The 18497-nt window shown below is 44.9% G+C and overlaps 1 protein-coding gene across 1 annotated transcript in view; it reads right to left on the bottom strand.

Moving 5' to 3' along the window:
- LOC116366986 (ornithine aminotransferase, mitochondrial) overlaps window positions 1–15223 on the bottom strand; it is a 34136-nt gene extending 18913 nt beyond the window's left edge. The window contains exons 1-2 of the mRNA XM_031818822.1: window positions 15012–15223; window positions 502–736 (exon numbers count right to left, since the gene is read on the bottom strand). Of these exons, the coding sequence (XP_031674682.1) occupies window positions 502–706 (205 nt within the window). The 5' untranslated portion in view covers window positions 707–736; window positions 15012–15223. The remainder of the gene's footprint in view (window positions 1–501; window positions 737–15011) is intronic.
- Between the last annotated feature and the right edge of the window lie 3274 nt (window positions 15224–18497).

Genomic DNA, 18497 nt, shown 5'->3' with positions numbered 1-18497 from the left:
CCCGACGCAGAGTCTACCGACAACGTCCCGACGCAGAGTCTACCGACAACGTCCCGACGCAGAGTCTACCGACAACGTCCCGACGCAGAGTCTACCGACAACCGTGCTTCTACACCTGCATTGCTTGCTGTTTGGGGTTTTAGGCTGGGTTTCTGTACAGCACTTTGAGATATCAGCTGATGTACGAAGGGCTATATAAATAAATTTGATTTGAACGTCCCGACGCAGAGTCCACCGGCAATGTCCCGACGCAGAGTCCACCGGCAACGTCCCGACGCAGAGTCCACCGGCAACGTCCCGACGCAGAGTCCACCGGCAACGTCCCGACGCAGAGTCCACCGGCAACGTCCCGACGCAGAGTCCACCGGCAACGTCCCGACGCAGAGTCCACCGGCAACGTCCCGACGCAGAGTCTACCGGCAACATCCCGACGCAGAGTCTACCGGCAACGTCCCGACGCAGAGTCCACCGACAACACAGGATCTCTGTGGGCTCACTCACCCTTTCCTTTCTCCAGCGCCACAGGAAGTGGGTGGTAGTTGTGTGCTCCATACTTCTCCTCTCTGGCATACACCTCCTCAGCGGTGAGCGGTTGGTCCATCTTCAGTTTGGAGGCAGCGGTAGAGGCGGGGCGTGTCCCAGAGTGGACAGCTCTGGTCAGGGCCGGGGCAACGCTCCTCAGGCTGTGGCTCAGTTTGGAAATCATCTTTGGAATTGGATTAATGTCTTCTACAGTCTGCACACACACAGAGAGATAGCGAGAGCGAGACAGAGACAGACAGAGAGAGAGAGAGAGACACAGAGACAGAGTGTCTGTGAGTGCACAGAACTGATGTTACAGGCAAAACCCAGATAAAAAAACAACCAGGAAGTGCCGCATTTTTTGAAACCGCCTCATGCCAATGACTCCTTATATGGCTGTGAATGAGCTACGAATGAGCTTACGTTTTCCACGTTTTCCCCAAGGTGTCTACAGCATTGTGACGTCTTTTTAGACATTTCCATTGGAGAATGGCTGTAAGAGACCATATAGGGCGAGTGGTCGCATGATGTCTCCCGGAGAAAATCTTGCGTAAAATACTGAGGTAGCCATTTTTCCAATCGTTTCTTATGAGAAACCAACTGCCTCCACGGATATATTATCGAATACATATGTTAAAAACACCTTGAGGATGGATCCTAAACAACGTTTGACCTATCATTCACGTAGATACACCTGTCCAGCAGTAGGGGGCAGAAGAGGCAGTGGAGTGGTTTCTCTTACTTAGACAACCTTGTCCAAATGAAAAGCTTTTAAAGGCTATTTCTACTTGTTTCCTTTGATCTCCAAGGGGAGACAAATGCCTGTATGGAAAAACATGCTCCTCGCAGTACAAGACAAACTCTGGTTCTGGTATTGTAACTGGTGTTGGCTATAGACCATATCAATGTGTGTGTGGGGGGGGGTTCATATAACCTGGGGCACGATCATTTAAGATGTCAAACATGTAATGAAGTTTAAGTTGATCCACTCTGGACTCCAAAGGCAACAAGCCCACCTCCCAGAACTCCTGTACCCCTATGTGGGTCCTAGGGGGGGGGGGGGGGGACATTGTGAATAATGTTATCAGGTGTTATTATGCTCATGACCTGGAGTCTCTTGTTCAGTTGTTTTGACAGCCCACTATACCAAGCAGAGTAGGCATAATCAAAATGACACCGAATCATGGTTGAGACAAGCAGTTTCTTAACTTTGGATGTTAAAATATCTAGTGTTACGATAAAAAAAAAAACATTTCAATTTGTTCTGTCATTTTAGAAATATATATACTTTTTTTAGGAGCAATCATGTCTCCAGAAAAGAAGGGATTGGTCTAGGGACACACCAAGATAAGCAATCTGCATTCTGTTCCAAAGAAAATAGACACGTTTTTTCATAAATATATATAGTGACAAATTTGGTTGACTGACAACAATCTCTAAAAACAAAACTACAATTCCTTACTCGGGGTCTCCTCTGTGTGAACTGTATCCTTCCCTGATATCAGTATACGGCTGAATCATCAGCATAAAGCAACAGTTTGCACTGCACTGCATCTGGTATATCATTAACGTATATAAGAAATTAGAGTGGCCCTAAAACGGATCCCTGCGGTACTCCACGGGATATTTCTTTGGCCTCTGAAAGAACATCTTATCTGTTCTGTTGGTTCTGATAGGTCAGAGAGTGAGACTGGGAACAGCCAGCAGGGAAGTCCTGTATGGCTAAACTTTGGAAAGTTAAATGAGAAGGTGATGAAACGCAAACTTTGGCGAGTTGGAATTGAGCTAGACTGGCAGTACAGGCCCAATGCCGAAAGGGAAGCACCGTGAGACCCGACCCACTGCCGAAAGGGAAGCACCGCGAGACCCGAAAGGGAGGCACAGTGAGACCCAACCCACTGCCGAAAGGGAGGCACCGTGAGACCCGACCCACTGCCGAAAGGGAGGCACCGTGAGACCCGACCCACTGCCGAAAGGGAGGCACCGTGAGACCCGACCCACTGCCGAAAGGGAGGCACCGTGAGACCCGACCCACTGCCGAAAGGGAAGCACCGTGAGACCCGACAGTGCAATGAGGGACGGAGGGAGATAATCACAGTGCTGATTACAGAAACGATTGGAGTTGATATGCAGCAATTGTCAAATGGTGGAGGATGTCTGCTTCAATACCATAACCTGTTTGGGATAGGGGGCAGCATTTTCACGTTTGGATGAAGAGCGTGCCCAGAGTAAACTACCTGCTACTCAGTCCCAGTTGCTAATATAAGCATATTATTAGTAGATTTGGATAGAAAACACTCTGAAGTTTCGAAAAATGTTTGAATGATGTCTGTGAGTATAACAGAACTCATATGGCAGGCGAAAATCTGAGAAAAATCCAACCAGGAAGTGGGAAAACTGAAGTTTGTCGTTTTTCAACTCTTGGCCTATCGAATACACAGTGTCTATGGGGTCATTTTGCACTTCCTAAGGCTTCCACTAGATGTCAACAGTCTTTAGAACCTTGTTTGAGGCTTCTACTGTGAAGTGGGGCCGAATGAGAGGGGAATGAGTCAGGTGTCTGGCAGAGAGCCACGAGCTCGTGACGCACGGTCATGTGAAAGTTACCTCGCGTTCCATTGCTTTTCTACAGACAAAGGAATTCTCCGGTTGGAACATTATTGAAGATTTATGATGAAAAAATTCTAAAGAATGATTTGAACTGGGATTCCTGGGAGTGCATTCTGATGAATGATTTGAACTGGGATTCCTGGGAGTGCATTCTGATGAAGATCATCAAAGGTAAGTTAATATTTATAATGCTATTTCTGACTTCTGTTGACTCTAACATGGCAGATATCTTTTTGGGGTCTCTGAGCGCCGTACTCAGATTATTGCACGGTTTGCTTTTTCCGTAAAGTGTAAAGGAGAAGTAGCTCTTTAATTCTGTGAATAACACTTGTATCGTTTATTATGGAGTATTTCTGTACATTGACGTGGCTCTGTGCAAATTCACGGGATGTTTTGGAGGCAAAGCCAAATGTAAACTGAGGTTTTTGGATATAAATATGAACTTGGTCGAACAAAACATACAGGTATTGTGTAACATGTTCTCCCGGGAGTGTCATCTGATGAAGATCAAAGGTTAGTGATTCATTTTCTCTCTATTTCTGCTTTTTGTGACTCCTCTTTTGGTTGGAAAATCGCTGTATGCTTTCTGTGACTAGTTGCTGACCTAACATAATGATGTGTTCTGCTTTCGCCGAAAAGCTTTTTTGAAATCGGACACTGTCGTTGGATTAACGAGAATTTTATCTTTAAAATGGTGTCTAATACTTGTATGTTTGAGAAATTTGAATTATGAGATTTCTGTTGATTGAATTTGGTGCCCTGCAATTTCATTGGCTGTTGGCGCTAGCGGAACCCTGTTCCCAGACAGGATAACGGCATATCTAGAACCAGACTACAACATGCCATGTGGAAAAACCATGAGGACAGCAGTAAGTGCCATCGTTGCTGAGTGGGTGGAGGACAGCAGTAAGTACCATCGTTGCTGAGTGGGTGGAGGACAGCAGTAAGTACCATCGTTGCTGAGTGGGTGGAGGACAGCAGTAAGTACCATCGTTGCTGAGTGGGTGGAGGACAGCAGTAAGTACCATCGTTGCTGAGTGGGTGGAGGACAGCAGTAAGTACCATCGTTGCTGAGTGGGTGGAGGACAGCAGTAAGTACCATCGTTGCTGAGTGGGTGGAGGACAGCAGTAAGTACCATCGTTGCTGAGTGGGTGGAGGACAGCAGTAAGTACCATCGTTGCTGAGTGGGTGGAGGACAGCAGTAAGTACCATCGTTGCTGAGTGGGTGGAGGACAGCAGTAAGTACCATCGTTGCTGAGTGGGTGGAGGACAGCAGTAAGTACCATCGTTGCTGAGTGGGTGGAGGACAGCAGTAAGTACCATCGTTGCTGAGTGGGTGGAGGACAGCAGTAAGTACCATCGTTGCTGAGTGGGTGGAGGACAGCAGTAAGTACCATCGTTGCTGAGTGGGTGGAGGACAGCAGTAAGTACCATCGTTGCTGAGTGGGTGGAGGACAGCAGTAAGTACCATCGTTGCTGAGTGGGTGGAGGACAGCAGTAAGTACCATCGTTGCTGAGTGGGTGGAGGACAGCAGTAAGTACCATCGTTACTGAGTGGGTGAAGGACAGCAGTAAGTACCATCGTTGCTGAGTGGGTGGAGGACAGCAGTAGGGGGTCCACTAGTTACCACAGCCAAGAAGTCAAAACTGGCTTTATTGTAAAAAAAACAAAAAGTCTATTTTTGGTGTTATTTTAAGGTGAGGCATAAGGTTATCAGTGTGGTTAAGATTAGGTTTTAAATCATATTCATTGTAGAAATAGGTTTACTGACTTTGTGGCTGTGGTAACTAGTGAGGATCGGTTGCCTAGACTACCTGCTAGGGGGCAGTGCAGTTCATACAAGGAACCATATTTGGATCTTGAAGTCATTTTTAAAAACATTTAAAACTTTTTCACATTCCTAGTTCATTTAGGCACCAAACAGAAGAAAATGCACTGGAACGTCTGCTACAGTCTACAAAGTTGTCCGTTTCACTCCGTATCAGACCGTTTTATTCCGTTTCGTTCCTAGTGAACACAGCCCACAAGTTAACGATAACAAGAGATGAGCCAGGTTCTAGAGTAACAGAAAACCTTAAGCAGAAGTCTCACAACGACAATGGGTCACAGAGCTTCTGGTAGCTTAAAATCATGAATCTGACCCTGATCATCAGGGGTTGAAATCATGAACCAGACCCTGGTCATCAGGGGGTGAAATCATGAATCTGACCCTGGTCATCAGGGGGTAAAATCATGAATCGGACCCTGATCGTCAGTGGGTGAAATTACGAATCTGACCTTGGTCATCAGGGGGTGAAATCACAAAACAGACCTTGCCACAAAGGGTGGTAGGGTACAACCTGTCCTCATCCAACCCTGGCCACAAAGGGTGGTGGGGAACAACCTGTCCTCATCCAACCCTGGATGGGTGGTGGGGTACAACCTGTCCTCATCCAACCCTGGCCACAAAGGGTGGTGGGGTATAACCTGTCCTCATCCAACCCTGGTCACAAAGGGTGGTGGGGTACAACCTGTCCTCATCCAACCCTGGTCACAAAGGGTGGTGGGGTACAACCTGTCCTCATCCAACCCTGTATGGGTGGTGGGGTACAACCTGTCCTCATCCAACCCTGGTCACAAAGGGTGGTAGGGGTACAACCTGTCCTCATCCAACCCTGGCCACAAAGGGTGGTGGGGAACAACCTGTCCTCATCCAACCCTGGATGGGTGGTGGGGTACAACCTGTCCTCATCCAACCCTGTATGGGTGGTGGGGTACAACCTGTCCTCATCCAACCCTGGTCACAAAGGGTGGTAGGGGTACAACCTGTCCTCATCCAACCCTGGCCACCAAGGGTGGTGGGGTACAACCTGTCCTCATCCAACCCTGGATGGGTGGTGGGGGTACAACCTGTCCTCATCCAACCCTGGATGGGTGGTGGGTACAACCTGTCCTCATCCAACCCTGGCCACAAAGGGTGGTGGGGGTACAACCTGTCCTCATCCAACCCTGGCCACAAAGGGTGGTAGGGTACAACCTGTCATCCAACCCAGGATGGGTGGTGGGTTACAACCTGTCCTCATCCAACCCTGGCCACAAAGGGTGGTGGCGTACAACCTGTCCTTATCCAACCCTGGCCACAAAGGGTGGTGAGGTACAACCTGTCCTCATCCAACCCTGGCCACCAAGGGTGGTGGGGTACAACCTGTCCTCATCCAACCCTGGATGGGTGGTGGGGTACAACCTGTCCTCATCCAACCCTGGCCACCAAGGGTGGTAGGGTACAACCTGTCCTCATCCAACCCTGGTCACAAAGGGTGGTAGGGTACAACCTGTCCTCATCCAACCCTGGCCACCAAGGGTGGTAGGGTACAACCTGTCCTCATCCAACCCTGGATGGGTGGTGGGGGTACAACCTGTCCTCATCCAACCCTGGCCACCAAGGGTGGTGGGGTACAACCTGTCCTCATCCAACCCTGGCCACAAAGGGTGGTGAGGGTACAACCTGTCCTCATCCAACCCTGGCCACCAAGGGTGGTAGGGTACATTCTGTGATAATGATATACCAGCCTGGCATCAGTATGTGATCCTCCACTCCAGTGTGTATTCAGCAGGAATGCAGAGTTGCACTTCTCTTTCAAACACAGCTGCACAATAGAACCACCTGACCTCTGCTAGACCTCTGGATGCCCTGGGTTCACATCAACTAAACCCCGTACTATTAAATGAACTTGTCAGTGTTCACTTGTTCCTGATCTTTTCTCTCTGATTGGCAGCACTGTTGCTATGGAAACAACGCAGGGAGTCCCAGGAAGAGTCTAGTGAAAAGAGTGCAGGCTAGACGGAGTTGGTATGCTGCAATAGAAGGGAGAGATAATACACTGCAGGTTGAAAGAGAACAGGCAATCACATGGCTGGAGTCAGATTCAATGATCTAGAGGAGATGATCAAGTGACACTACACATTTAAATGACCGGCCCACTGGAAAGGCTGTTTAGGGCTGTGTAAGTTACACCTCTTTACAGGTGGGGTCTTCATGATATTATCTAAACTTCCTAGCTGAGAAATAGGGCTAAACTTTACCTATGAAAAAACACCAGTTAACATTTGACCAAATTCTAAAGAGCTTGTTGTTCACTAGATTAACGTTCAATTCCAGTTTATTTATTTTTTAAAGATCACATATTTCATTGAATGAACACAGGACACATCTACAGGACAACTAAATCCACATGGATTGAACAGTAGGGAGAATGTTAACTCCATAGTGGTGTTGATGGTCTTTAACCAGACAGTTAAGTGAGTCAAGTCCCTGACCTCACAAAGGTTAATGTTTGTCCCATGAGGGCAATGTTTGATTTGCCAAATTGGTCATGGAAGAAGGTGATAGGTTGTGGTCGGCACCACCTCCCAAAACGCACCCCCTGTCCAAATTGGTCATGGAAGAAGGTGATAGGTTGTGGTCGGCACCACCTCCCAAAAACACACCCCCTGTCCAAATTGGTCATGGAAGAAGGTGATAGGTTGTGGTCGGCACCACCTCCCAAAACGCACCCCCTGTCCAAATTGGTCATGGAAGAAGGTGATAGGTTGTGGTCGGCACCACCTCCCCAAAACACACCCCCTGTACATCACAAGCCACAGCTAAATTAAGACCAGGTCCAACTCACAGGCCATGTGACCGACCCCCACAAGACCAGAGTTCACGGTCATGTTCACTAGGCACCAAAACAGAGGAAAAACAGACAGGGACTCACTCACTACCTCGACTTGTCCAATAAGGGGGAGAGAAAAAAAAAATCCCATTGAATTTTTTCCGTTGCAAAATGTTTTTGCTACAGTTAAACACTAATGAATAGGACCGAGAGTTCACCTCCCTCTATCCCTCAGGTCAGCTGACTACCACAGCAGCGGGGCCCAGTTTATATGCCTCTATATGTTGCTATTATCTATACTCACAGCTTATGAAAAGCTGTAATTACCAAATCAATCAGCCTCACCAGAAATGCTTTCACTGGCTACTGGCCCAAGGCTCCTTACCCAAGTGCTATAACATGGGAGATATTAATGATTTGATTTATTTCACCTTTATTTAACCAGGTAGAACCAGTTGAGAACAAGTTCTCATTTACAACTGCGAACTGGCCAAGATAAAGCAAAGCAGTGCGACAGAAAACAACAACACAGAGTTACACATGGAATAAACAAACGTACAGTCAAAAAAGTCTATATACAGTGTGTGCAAATGAGGTAGGGTAAGGGAGGTAAGGCAATAAATAGGCCATGGTGGCGAAGTAATTACAATTTAGCAATTTAAATACTTGAATGGTAGATGTGCAAAAGATGAATCTGCAGGTAGAGATACTGGGGTGCAAAGGATCAAGATAAATAACTAAATACAGTATGGGGATGAGGTAGTTGGATGGGCTATTTACAGATGAGCTACGTACAGGTGCAGTGATCTGTGAGCTGCTCTGACAGCTGGTGCTTAAAGCTAGTGAGGGAGATATGAGTTTCCAGCTTCAGAGATTGTTGCAGTTTGTTCCAGTCATTGGCAGCAGAGAACTGGAAGGAAAGGCGGCCAAAGGAGGAATTGGCTTTGGGGATGACCAGTGAGATATACCTGCTGGAGCGCGTGCTAAGGGGTGGGTGCTGCTATGGTGACCAGTGAACTGAGATAAGGCGGGGCTTTACCTAGCAGAGACTTGTAGATGTCCACGAGCCAGATATGGGCTTGTGGGAACACTAACCTTGACAAAGTGTGTATCAATTTAATATTTTGTTTTTAGAAAAATATTTGTGGCTGACATGAAAGATAAAAGTACTTATGCTTCCAAAACCGTAGCGCAAGCAACGCGTGTTAACGTTCAGACTGAGGCAACGCGTGTTAACGTTCAGATTGAGGGCAACGCGTGTTAACGTTCAGACTGAGGTTAACGTTCAGATTGAGGCAACGCGTGTTAACGTTCAGATTGAGGGCAACGCGTGTTAACGTTCAGATTGAGGGCAACGCGTGTTAACGTTCAGATTGAGGCAACGCGTGTTAACGTTCAGACTGAGGCAACGCGTGTTAACGTTCAGACTGAGGCAACGCGTGTTAACGTTCAGACTGAGGCAACGCGTGTTAACGTTCAGACTGAGGCAACGCGTGTTAACGTTCAGATTGAGGCAACGCGTGTTAACGTTCAGACTGAGGCAACGCGTGTTAACGTTCAGACTGAGGCAACGCGCGTTAACGTTCAGACTGAGGCAACGCGTGTTAACGTTCAGATTGAGGCAACGCGTGTTAACGTTCAGACTGAGGTTAACGTTCAGATTGAGGCAACGCGTGTTAACGTTCAGATTGAGGCAGCGCGTGTTAACGTTCAGATTGAGGGCAACGCGTGTTAACGTTCAGATTGAGGCAACGCGTGTTAACGTTCAGATTGAGGTTAACGTTCAGACTGAGGCAACGCGTGTAAACGTTCAGATTGAGGCAACGCGTGTTAACGTTCAGATTGAGGCAACGCGTGTTAACGTTCAGATTGAGGCAACGCGTGTTAACGTTCAGACTGAGGCAACGCGTGTTGACGTTCAGATTGAGGCAACGCGTGTTAACGTTCAGACTGAGCCAACGCGTGTTAACGTTCAGATTGAGGTTAACGTTCAGATTGAGGCAACGCGTGTTAACGTTCAGATTGAGGCAGAGCGTGTTAACGTTCAGATTGAGGCAGAGCGTGTTAACGTTCAGATTGAGGCAGCGCGTGTTAACGTTCAGATTGAGGCAACGCGTGTTAACGTTCAGATTGAGGCAACGCGTGTTAACGTTCAGATTGAGGTTAACGTTCAGATTGAGGCAACGCGTGTTAACGTTCAGATTGAGGCAGAGCGTGTTAACGTTCAGATTGAGGCAGCGCGTGTTAACGTTCAGATTGAGGCAGCGCGTGTTAACGTTCAGACTGAGGTTAACGTTCAGATTGAGGCAACGCGTGTTAACGTTCAGATTGAGGGCAACGCGTGTTAACGTTCAGATTGAGGCAACGCGTGTTAACGTTCAGATTGAGGCAACGCGTGTTAACGTTCAGATTGAGGCAACGCGTGTTAACGTTCAGACTGAGGCAACGCGTGTTGACGTTCAGATTGAGGCAACGCGTGTTAACGTTCAGACTGAGCCAACGCGTGTTAACGTTCAGATTGAGGTTAACGTTCAGATTGAGGCAACGCGTGTTAACGTTCAGATTGAGGCAGAGCGTGTTAACGTTCAGATTGAGGCAGAGCGTGTTAACGTTCAGATTGAGGCAGCGCGTGTTAACGTTCAGATTGAGGCAACGCGTGTTAACGTTCAGATTGAGGCAACGCGTGTTAACGTTCAGATTGAGGTTAACGTTCAGATTGAGGCAACGCGTGTTAACGTTCAGATTGAGGCAGAGCGTGTTAACGTTCAGATTGAGGCAGCGCGTGTTAACGTTCAGATTGAGGCAGCGCGTGTTAACGTTCAGACTGAGGTTAACGTTCAGATTGAGGCAACGCGTGTTAACGTTCAGATTGAGGGCAACGCGTGTTAACGTTCAGATTGAGGCAACGCGTGTTAACGTTCAGATTGAGGCAACGCGTGTTAACGTTCAGATTGAGGCAACGCGTGTTAACGTTCAGATTGAGGCAACGCGTGTTAACGTTCAGATTGAGGCAACGCGTGTTAACGTTCAGACTGAGGTTAACGTTCAGATTGAGGCAACGCGTGTTAACGTTCAGATTGAGGCAGCGCGTGTTAACGTTCAGATTGAGGGCAACGTGTGTTAACGTTCAGATTGAGGCAACGCGTGTTAACGTTCAGATTGAGGTTAACGTTCAGACTGAGGCAACGCGTGTAAACGTTCAGATTGAGGCAACGCGTGTTAACGTTCAGATTGAGGCAACGCGTGTTAACGTTCAGATTGAGGCAGCGCGTGTTAACGTTCAGATTGAGGCAGCGCGTGTTAACGTTCAGACTGAGGTTAACGTTCAGATTGAGGCAACGCATGTTAACGTTCAGATTGAGGGCAACGCGTGTTAACGTTCAGATTGAGGCAACGCGTGTTAACGTTCAGATTGAGGCAACGCGTGTTAACGTTCAGATTGAGGCAACGCGTGTTAACGTTCAGATTGAGGCAACGCGTGTTAACGTTCAGATTGAGGCAACGCGTGTTAACGTTCAGATTGAGGCAACGTGTGTTAACATTCAGATTGAGGTAACGTGTGTTAACGTTCAGACTGAGGTAACGCGTGTTAACGTTCAGACTGAGGTTAATGTTCAGATTGAGGGCAACGCGTGTTATCGTTCAGACTGAGGTTAACGTTCAGATTGAGGGTAACGCGTGTTAACGTTCAGATTGAGGTTAACGTTCAGATTGAGGTTAACGTTCAGATTGAGGCAACGCGTGTTAACATTCAGATTGAGGTTAACGTTCAGATTGAGGCAACGCGTGTTAACGTTCAGATTGAGGCAACGCGTGTTAACGTTCAGATTGAGGCAACGCGTGTTAACGTTCAGATTGAGGCAACGCGTGTTAACGTTCAGACTGAGCCAACGCGTGTTAACGTTCAGACTGAGCCAACGCGTGTTAACGTTCAGATTGAGGTTAACGTTCAGATTGAGGCAACGCGTGTTAACGTTCAGATTGAGGCAGAGCGTGTTAACGTTCAGATTGAGGCAGCGCGTGTTAACGTTCAGATTGAGGCAGCGCGTGTTAACGTTCAGACTGAGGTTAACGTTCAGATTGAGGCAACGCGTGTTAACGTTCAGATTGAGGGCAACGCGTGTTAACGTTCAGATTGAGGCAACGCGTGTTAACGTTCAGATTGAGGCAACGTGTGTTAACATTCAGATTGAGGTAACGTGTGTTAACGTTCAGACTGAGGTAATGCGTGTTAACGTTCAGACTGAGGTTAATGTTCAGATTGAGGGCAACGCGTGTTAACATTCAGATTTAGGGCAACGCGTGTTATCGTTCAGACTGAGGTTAACGTTCAGATTGAGGCAACGCATGTTAACATTCAGATTGAGGTTAACGTTCAGACTGAGGCAACGCATGTTAACGTTCAGACTGAGGCAACGCGTGTTAACGTTCAGATTGAGGCAACGCGTGTTAACGTTCAGATTGAGCGTCGGGGCCCTTAACCAAACTCCTTTGTCCAATGACTCTTATGTGTATTGTAATGAACCCACAGTTATAGCTAGCTCAGGGCAGGTGAGTAATCAAAATATAACATTGTTTTTGGTTTAAGTGATTGTCTCTCGAAGTGTTTTAACAACTCGGCTGGCAAGACTTCTTAGCCGTCACTTGTTCAACAACCAGTGATTAATTTGAACAGGATCAGCACGTCACAGATTTTGACTGTTCGTTCCGGCACCCGCATGCCCGGATCCGGTACCTATTTGCCCAGATCCGGTACGGTACCCGCATGCCCGGATCCGGTACCTATTTGCCCAGATCCGGTACGGTACCCGCATGCCCGGATCCGGTACCCATTTGCCCAGATCTGGTACCCGCATTCCCGGATCCGGTACCCATTTTCCCGGATCCGGTACCCATTTTCCCGGATCCGGTACCCATTTTCCCGGATCCGGTACCTTAGTATGATTTACTAATTGTTTCACTGTAGACATTCTAACAAAAACAATCAAGAGTTAATAAATCAAGTTTGCCTACTCATTATTTATCCTCCCACCCCTAGAAAGCCCATCAGGTAAAAGCATAAGGATCCTGAGTCGTCATCCTGACACACTGATTCCAGACCTGCTCTCTTATTTGTACATAGAGGTTATGAGGAGGGCCGGTGGAGTAAGTAACTGATCTTGACACAGGTCTTGGTCGTGGTGGTCAGCTAGTGAAGATGTCCCAAGGTAAAATCACATAGCCTAGTCTAGTCGTCTCCTTACAGATTATTTTTTTTTAAGTGGGAAAATCCAAATTTAAAAAATTAATAAATAATCAAATTTGTTGACGTTTTTCCGAGTACAAATATCCAGAGAAAAATGGTGAATCGAACCCGAAAACGAGCCAGAGAACAGTCAGCGCCGGAGAGGAGTATGGGTGCTTCCACCGACAGAGTGCTCAGTACAGGTGCAATTTGGTCAGTTCAGGAACAAAATAAAAACGCTCCTAGGTTTATAGCGAAATGAAACAATTACTCACAAACAGTCTTCCTAACAGACTTACAAGGACGCTAAACGTCACAGCCACAAGGCCGATCAAACGTGTTCTGTATTGCGAAGTTCAGATTGTCACAGGCAGGAGGCCTATATTTAATTGTGAAAAACTGAGTTTAAATGTATTTGGCTAAGGTGTATGTAAACTTCTGACTTCAACTGTATTCTGTACTATTCTACTGTATCTTAGTCTATGCTTTACTCATCTCATATGTATATACTGTATTCTATTCTACTGTATCTTAGTCTATGTATTACTCATCTCATATGTATATACTGTATTCTATACTATTCTACTGTGTCTTAGTCTATGCCACTCTGACATTGCTCGTCCATATATTTTCATATATTCTTAATTCCATTCCTTTACATAGATTTGTGTGTATTGGGTATTTGTTGTGAAATTGTTAGCTATTACTTGTTAGCTATTACTGCACTGTTGGAACTAGAAGCACAAGCAATAACATCTGCCAAACACGTGTATGTGACCAATAACATTTGATATGAACACACACACACACACACACACACATGGTTAGAGCGTTGGACTAGTAACCGGAAGGTTGCAAGTTCAAACCCCCGAGCTGACAAGGTACAAATCTGTCGTTCTGCCCCCTGAACAGGCAGTTAACCCCACTGTTCCTAGGCTGTCATTGAAAATAAGAATTTGTTCTTAACTGACTTGCCTGGTTAAATAAAGGTTTAAAAAAATGTTGCTGTACACTGAGGCTTTAAAAATGTGCTATAAAGAAGTTAGGACTTGTGTCAACCCCACCTCTATTCTACAGTATGTTGGCATATAGGCTACGAGTATCAAATTATGTCAATTAGCCTATCAGAGGCTTCTAAAGCAGTGACTTCTAAAATGCTATGGGATTCATCAGCACCTTGGAGAGCGCTGTCCATTTCACTACCAGAGATAATAAGAGACTTGGCTGTTTAATCCGGTACCTCAGAGCACCCCGACTCTAACACTCACTATGTGTTCCCGGCACCTCCAATTCACAAATGAACCACTGTCAACATCCCATCTGTCATTTAAATGATAACAGGTCGAGCCTGTTGACACACAAAGACAGACAGCGAGACAGACAGACAGAGAGTGACAGACAGACAGAGAGAGACAAAGAGACAGACAGACAGAGCTAATCCTAGCTAGTTAGCATGGAAATAATTGAGCTGACTGCCCTCCTCACCAACCAAACCCCATCTGTCACTGTCGAGTTCATGGAAAATTACCTGAGCGGTAGCTTCGTCCTTCATTTTTCCATTTAAATAAATTATATTAACAATAATTTGGACTCCTGCCATCCGTAACATTAAAAGTTTAAAAAAAGTCTAAATTGTTATCCGTTTTAATTAAATGACCATGTATATTAGCTAACGTTAGTTGTGGGACGAAGCTACCTGAGATACTGCTGCTAGCATGCTAACTTGCTAGCTCACCTTCACCAGCTTGTGCGCTATCGACGAAATATGGTTTATTTTGGGTTGGATAAATGTAGCTAACTAGTTAACTAGCTACATTCGTTAGCTAAACCAGATGGTATTGCAAACGCCACTTTAGTTAGATAGCTAGCTAGCTGTAACTACGTTACGTGATAAAACACCGGCTTGCTCCCGTTGCCTAACCACCGTCTGCTCGGAGAAACTCCTACCACCAAGCTAGCTAACTAATCAATCAAAAAATGAACTTGTACTTTAGCTGAATACAATATCACTCGAATTACCTTTAAAAATATGACCTCCTCTTGAAAATAGCGTGTTGTTTTTTAAATGTTCAGAAACAGGAAACGTTCCACTGCCGCGTGTTCAGCAGTCAGGAGAGAAACGCTGCTGTGAACGAGATAGCTGAGGTTCACTGTCCCGCCCCAAGATGCTGTCTATCTACAGACAACTCATTTAGATTGAGTTGAATATGCACTTCAAAAGAGATTACCCCTTCTTTTTATATATATATATATATATATATATATATATATCATATCATATCACCGTTTGTCTTGGGGAAACTATTCCAAGTAGCCATTAGTAAAGGTTAAGTGGTGCATGTCTAGAATTGGTCCAACAATGCGCTAAATGACATTGAGCATAGCACGGATGATGCGCAACTTCAATGATGCAATATCAACAAATCATTCCGATGTTGTTGGTCACATTTCAACGTGTTGATATGTGCATAAATACCTTCATGCTCTACTGCCTATTTCTTTCCTGTTTTGTTGTATTTAATAAGCTTTTTTTTTAATTTGTTTTTAAATTATGTTCTTTTAAAGAGCAAGTGTGATCTTTTTTTTTTTATTCATCATAATCAATAGGAAACATGTCAAGGTGTGAGGTTCATAATTTGAATAGCTTAGTCTTCATTTTGCATGTTGAAAAAAAATCCTGTCAAATCAATTAAATATATGTCTCGGTTATCTTTAAAGATCATTATGATTTTTTTTTTTCACTCCTCAACTGGCTTTGCTCTTTCAAAGACAGAAATTGACCAATATCCAGCCCTACTTGTTGACACAGCCAGTGAAGTTGCAATAGTTACCTAACATAGTCTACGTGTGTTTGAACAGCAGCTGGGCCCTGGGACATTCAGCAAACCACAGTGGTATCAGGTTTAGTGAACGGTGACTAATCAGGGGGTCAATATAAATAGTCCGATAGAGAACAATCTTCACCTCTCTACTGTATATAGCCTCTCTGCTGTATATAGCCTCTCTACTGTATATAGCCTCTCTACTGTATATAGCCTCTCTACTGTATATAGCCTCTCTACTGTATATAACCTCTCTACTGTATGTAGCCTCTCTACTGTATATAGCCTCTCTACTGTATGTAGCCTCTCTACTGTATATAGCCTCTCTACTGTATATAACCTCTCTACTGTATATAGCCTCTCTACTGTATATAACCTCTCTACTGTATGTAGCCTCTCTACTGTATATAGCCTCTCTACTGTATATAGCCTCTCTGCTGTATATAGCCTCTCTGCTGTATATAGCCTCTCTACTGTATATAGCCTCTCTACTGTATATAACCTCTACTGTATATAGCCTCTCTACTGTATATAACCTCTACTGTATATAGCCTCTCTACTGTATATAACCTCTACTGTATATAGCCTCTCTACTGTATATAACCTCTCTACTGTATGTAGCCTCTACTGTATATAGCCTCTCTACTGTATATAACCTCTACTGTATATAGCCTCTCTACTGTATATAACCTCTACTGTATATAGCCTCTCTACTGTATATAACCTCTACTGTATATAGCCTCTCTACTGTATATAACCTCTCTACTGTATGTAGCCTCTACTGTATATAGCCTCTCTACTGTATATAACCTCTCTACTGTATGTAGCCTCTCTACTGTATGTAGCCTCTCTACTGTATATAACCTCTACTGTATATAGCCTCTCTACTGTATATAACCTCTCTACTGTATATAGCCTCTCTACTGTATATAGCCTCTCTACTGTATGTAGCCTCTCTACTGTATATAGCCTCTACTGTATATAGCCTCTCTACTGTATGTAGCATCTCTACTGTATATAGCCTCTCTACTGTATATAACCTCTACTGTATATAGCCTCTCTACTGTATATAACCTCTCTACTGTATGTAGCCTCTCTACTGTATGTAGCCTCTCTACTGTATATAGCCTCTCTACTGTATATAGCCTCTCTACTGTATGTAGCCTCTCTACTGTATATAGCCTCTCTACTGTATGTAGCCTCTCTACTGTATATAGCCTCTCTACTGTATATAGCCTCTCTACTGTATGTAGCCTCTCTACTGTATATAGCCTCTCTACTGTATGTAGCCTCTCTACTGTATATAGCCTCTCTACTGTATGTAGCCTCTCTACTGTATATAGCCTCTCTACTGTATGTAGCCTCTCTACTGTATGTAGCCTCTCTACTGTATATAGCCTCTCTACTGTATATAACCTCTCTACTGTATATAGCCTCTCTACTGTATGTAGCCTCTCTACTGTATATAGCCTCTCTACTGTATGTAGCCTCTCTACTGTATATAGCCTCTCTACTGTATATAGCCTCTCTACTGTATATAGCCTCTCTACTGTATATAGCCTCTCTACTGTATGTAGCATCTCTACTGTATATAGCCTCTCTACTGTATATAGCCTCTCTACTGTATATAGCCTCTCTACTGTATATAACCTCTCTACTGTATATAGCCTCTCTACTGTATATAGCCTCTCTACTGTATATAGCCTCTCTACTGTATATAGCCTCTCTACTGTATATAGCCTCTCTACTGTATATAACCTCTCTACTGTATATAACCTCTCTACTGTATATAGCCTCTCTACTGTATATAACCTCTCTACTGTATATAACCTCTCTACTGTATATAACCTCTCTACTGTATATAGCCTCTCTACTGTATGTAGCCTCTCTACTGTATATAGCCCCTCTACTGTATATAGCCTCTCTACTGTATATAGCCTCTCTACTGTATATAGCCTCTCTACTGTATATAGCCTCTCTACTGTATATAGCCTCTCTACTGTATATAGCCTCTCTACTGTATGTAGCCTCTCTACTGTATATAGCCTCTCTACTGTATATAGCCTCTCTACTGTATGTAGCCTCTCTACTGTATATAGCCTCTCTACTGTATATAGCCTCTCTACTGTATATAGCCCCTCTACTGTATGTAGCCTCTCTACTGTATATAGCCTCTCTACTGTATATAGCCTCTCTACTGTATATAACCTCTCTACTGTATATAACCTCTCTACTGTATATAGCCTCTCTACTGTATATAGCCCCTCTACTGTATGTAGCCTCTCTACTGTATATAGCCTCTCTACTGTATATAGCCTCTCTACTGTATATAACCTCTCTACTGTATATAACCTCTCTACTGTATATAGCCCCTCTACTGTATGTAGCCTCTCTACTGTATATAGCCTCTCTACTGTATATAGCCTCTCTACTGTATATAACCTCTCTACTGTATATAACCTCTCTACTGTATATAACCTCTCTACTGTATATAGCCTCTCTACTGTATATAACCTCTCTACTGTATATAACCTCTCTACTGTATATAACCTCTCTACTGTATATAACCTCTCTACTGTATATAGCCTCTCTCTCTCTACAGGTGTAGTAGACCTTACAGTGAAATGCTGAATACAACAGGTGTAGTAGACCTTACAGTGAAATGCTGATACAACAGGTGTAG

The sequence above is a fragment of the Oncorhynchus kisutch genome, unplaced genomic scaffold (genome assembly GCF_002021735.2).
Source record: "Oncorhynchus kisutch isolate 150728-3 unplaced genomic scaffold, Okis_V2 scaffold1636, whole genome shotgun sequence".
Lineage (NCBI taxonomy): Eukaryota > Metazoa > Chordata > Actinopteri > Salmoniformes > Salmonidae > Oncorhynchus > Oncorhynchus kisutch.
This window is presented reverse-complemented; position numbering and strand designations above follow the sequence as displayed.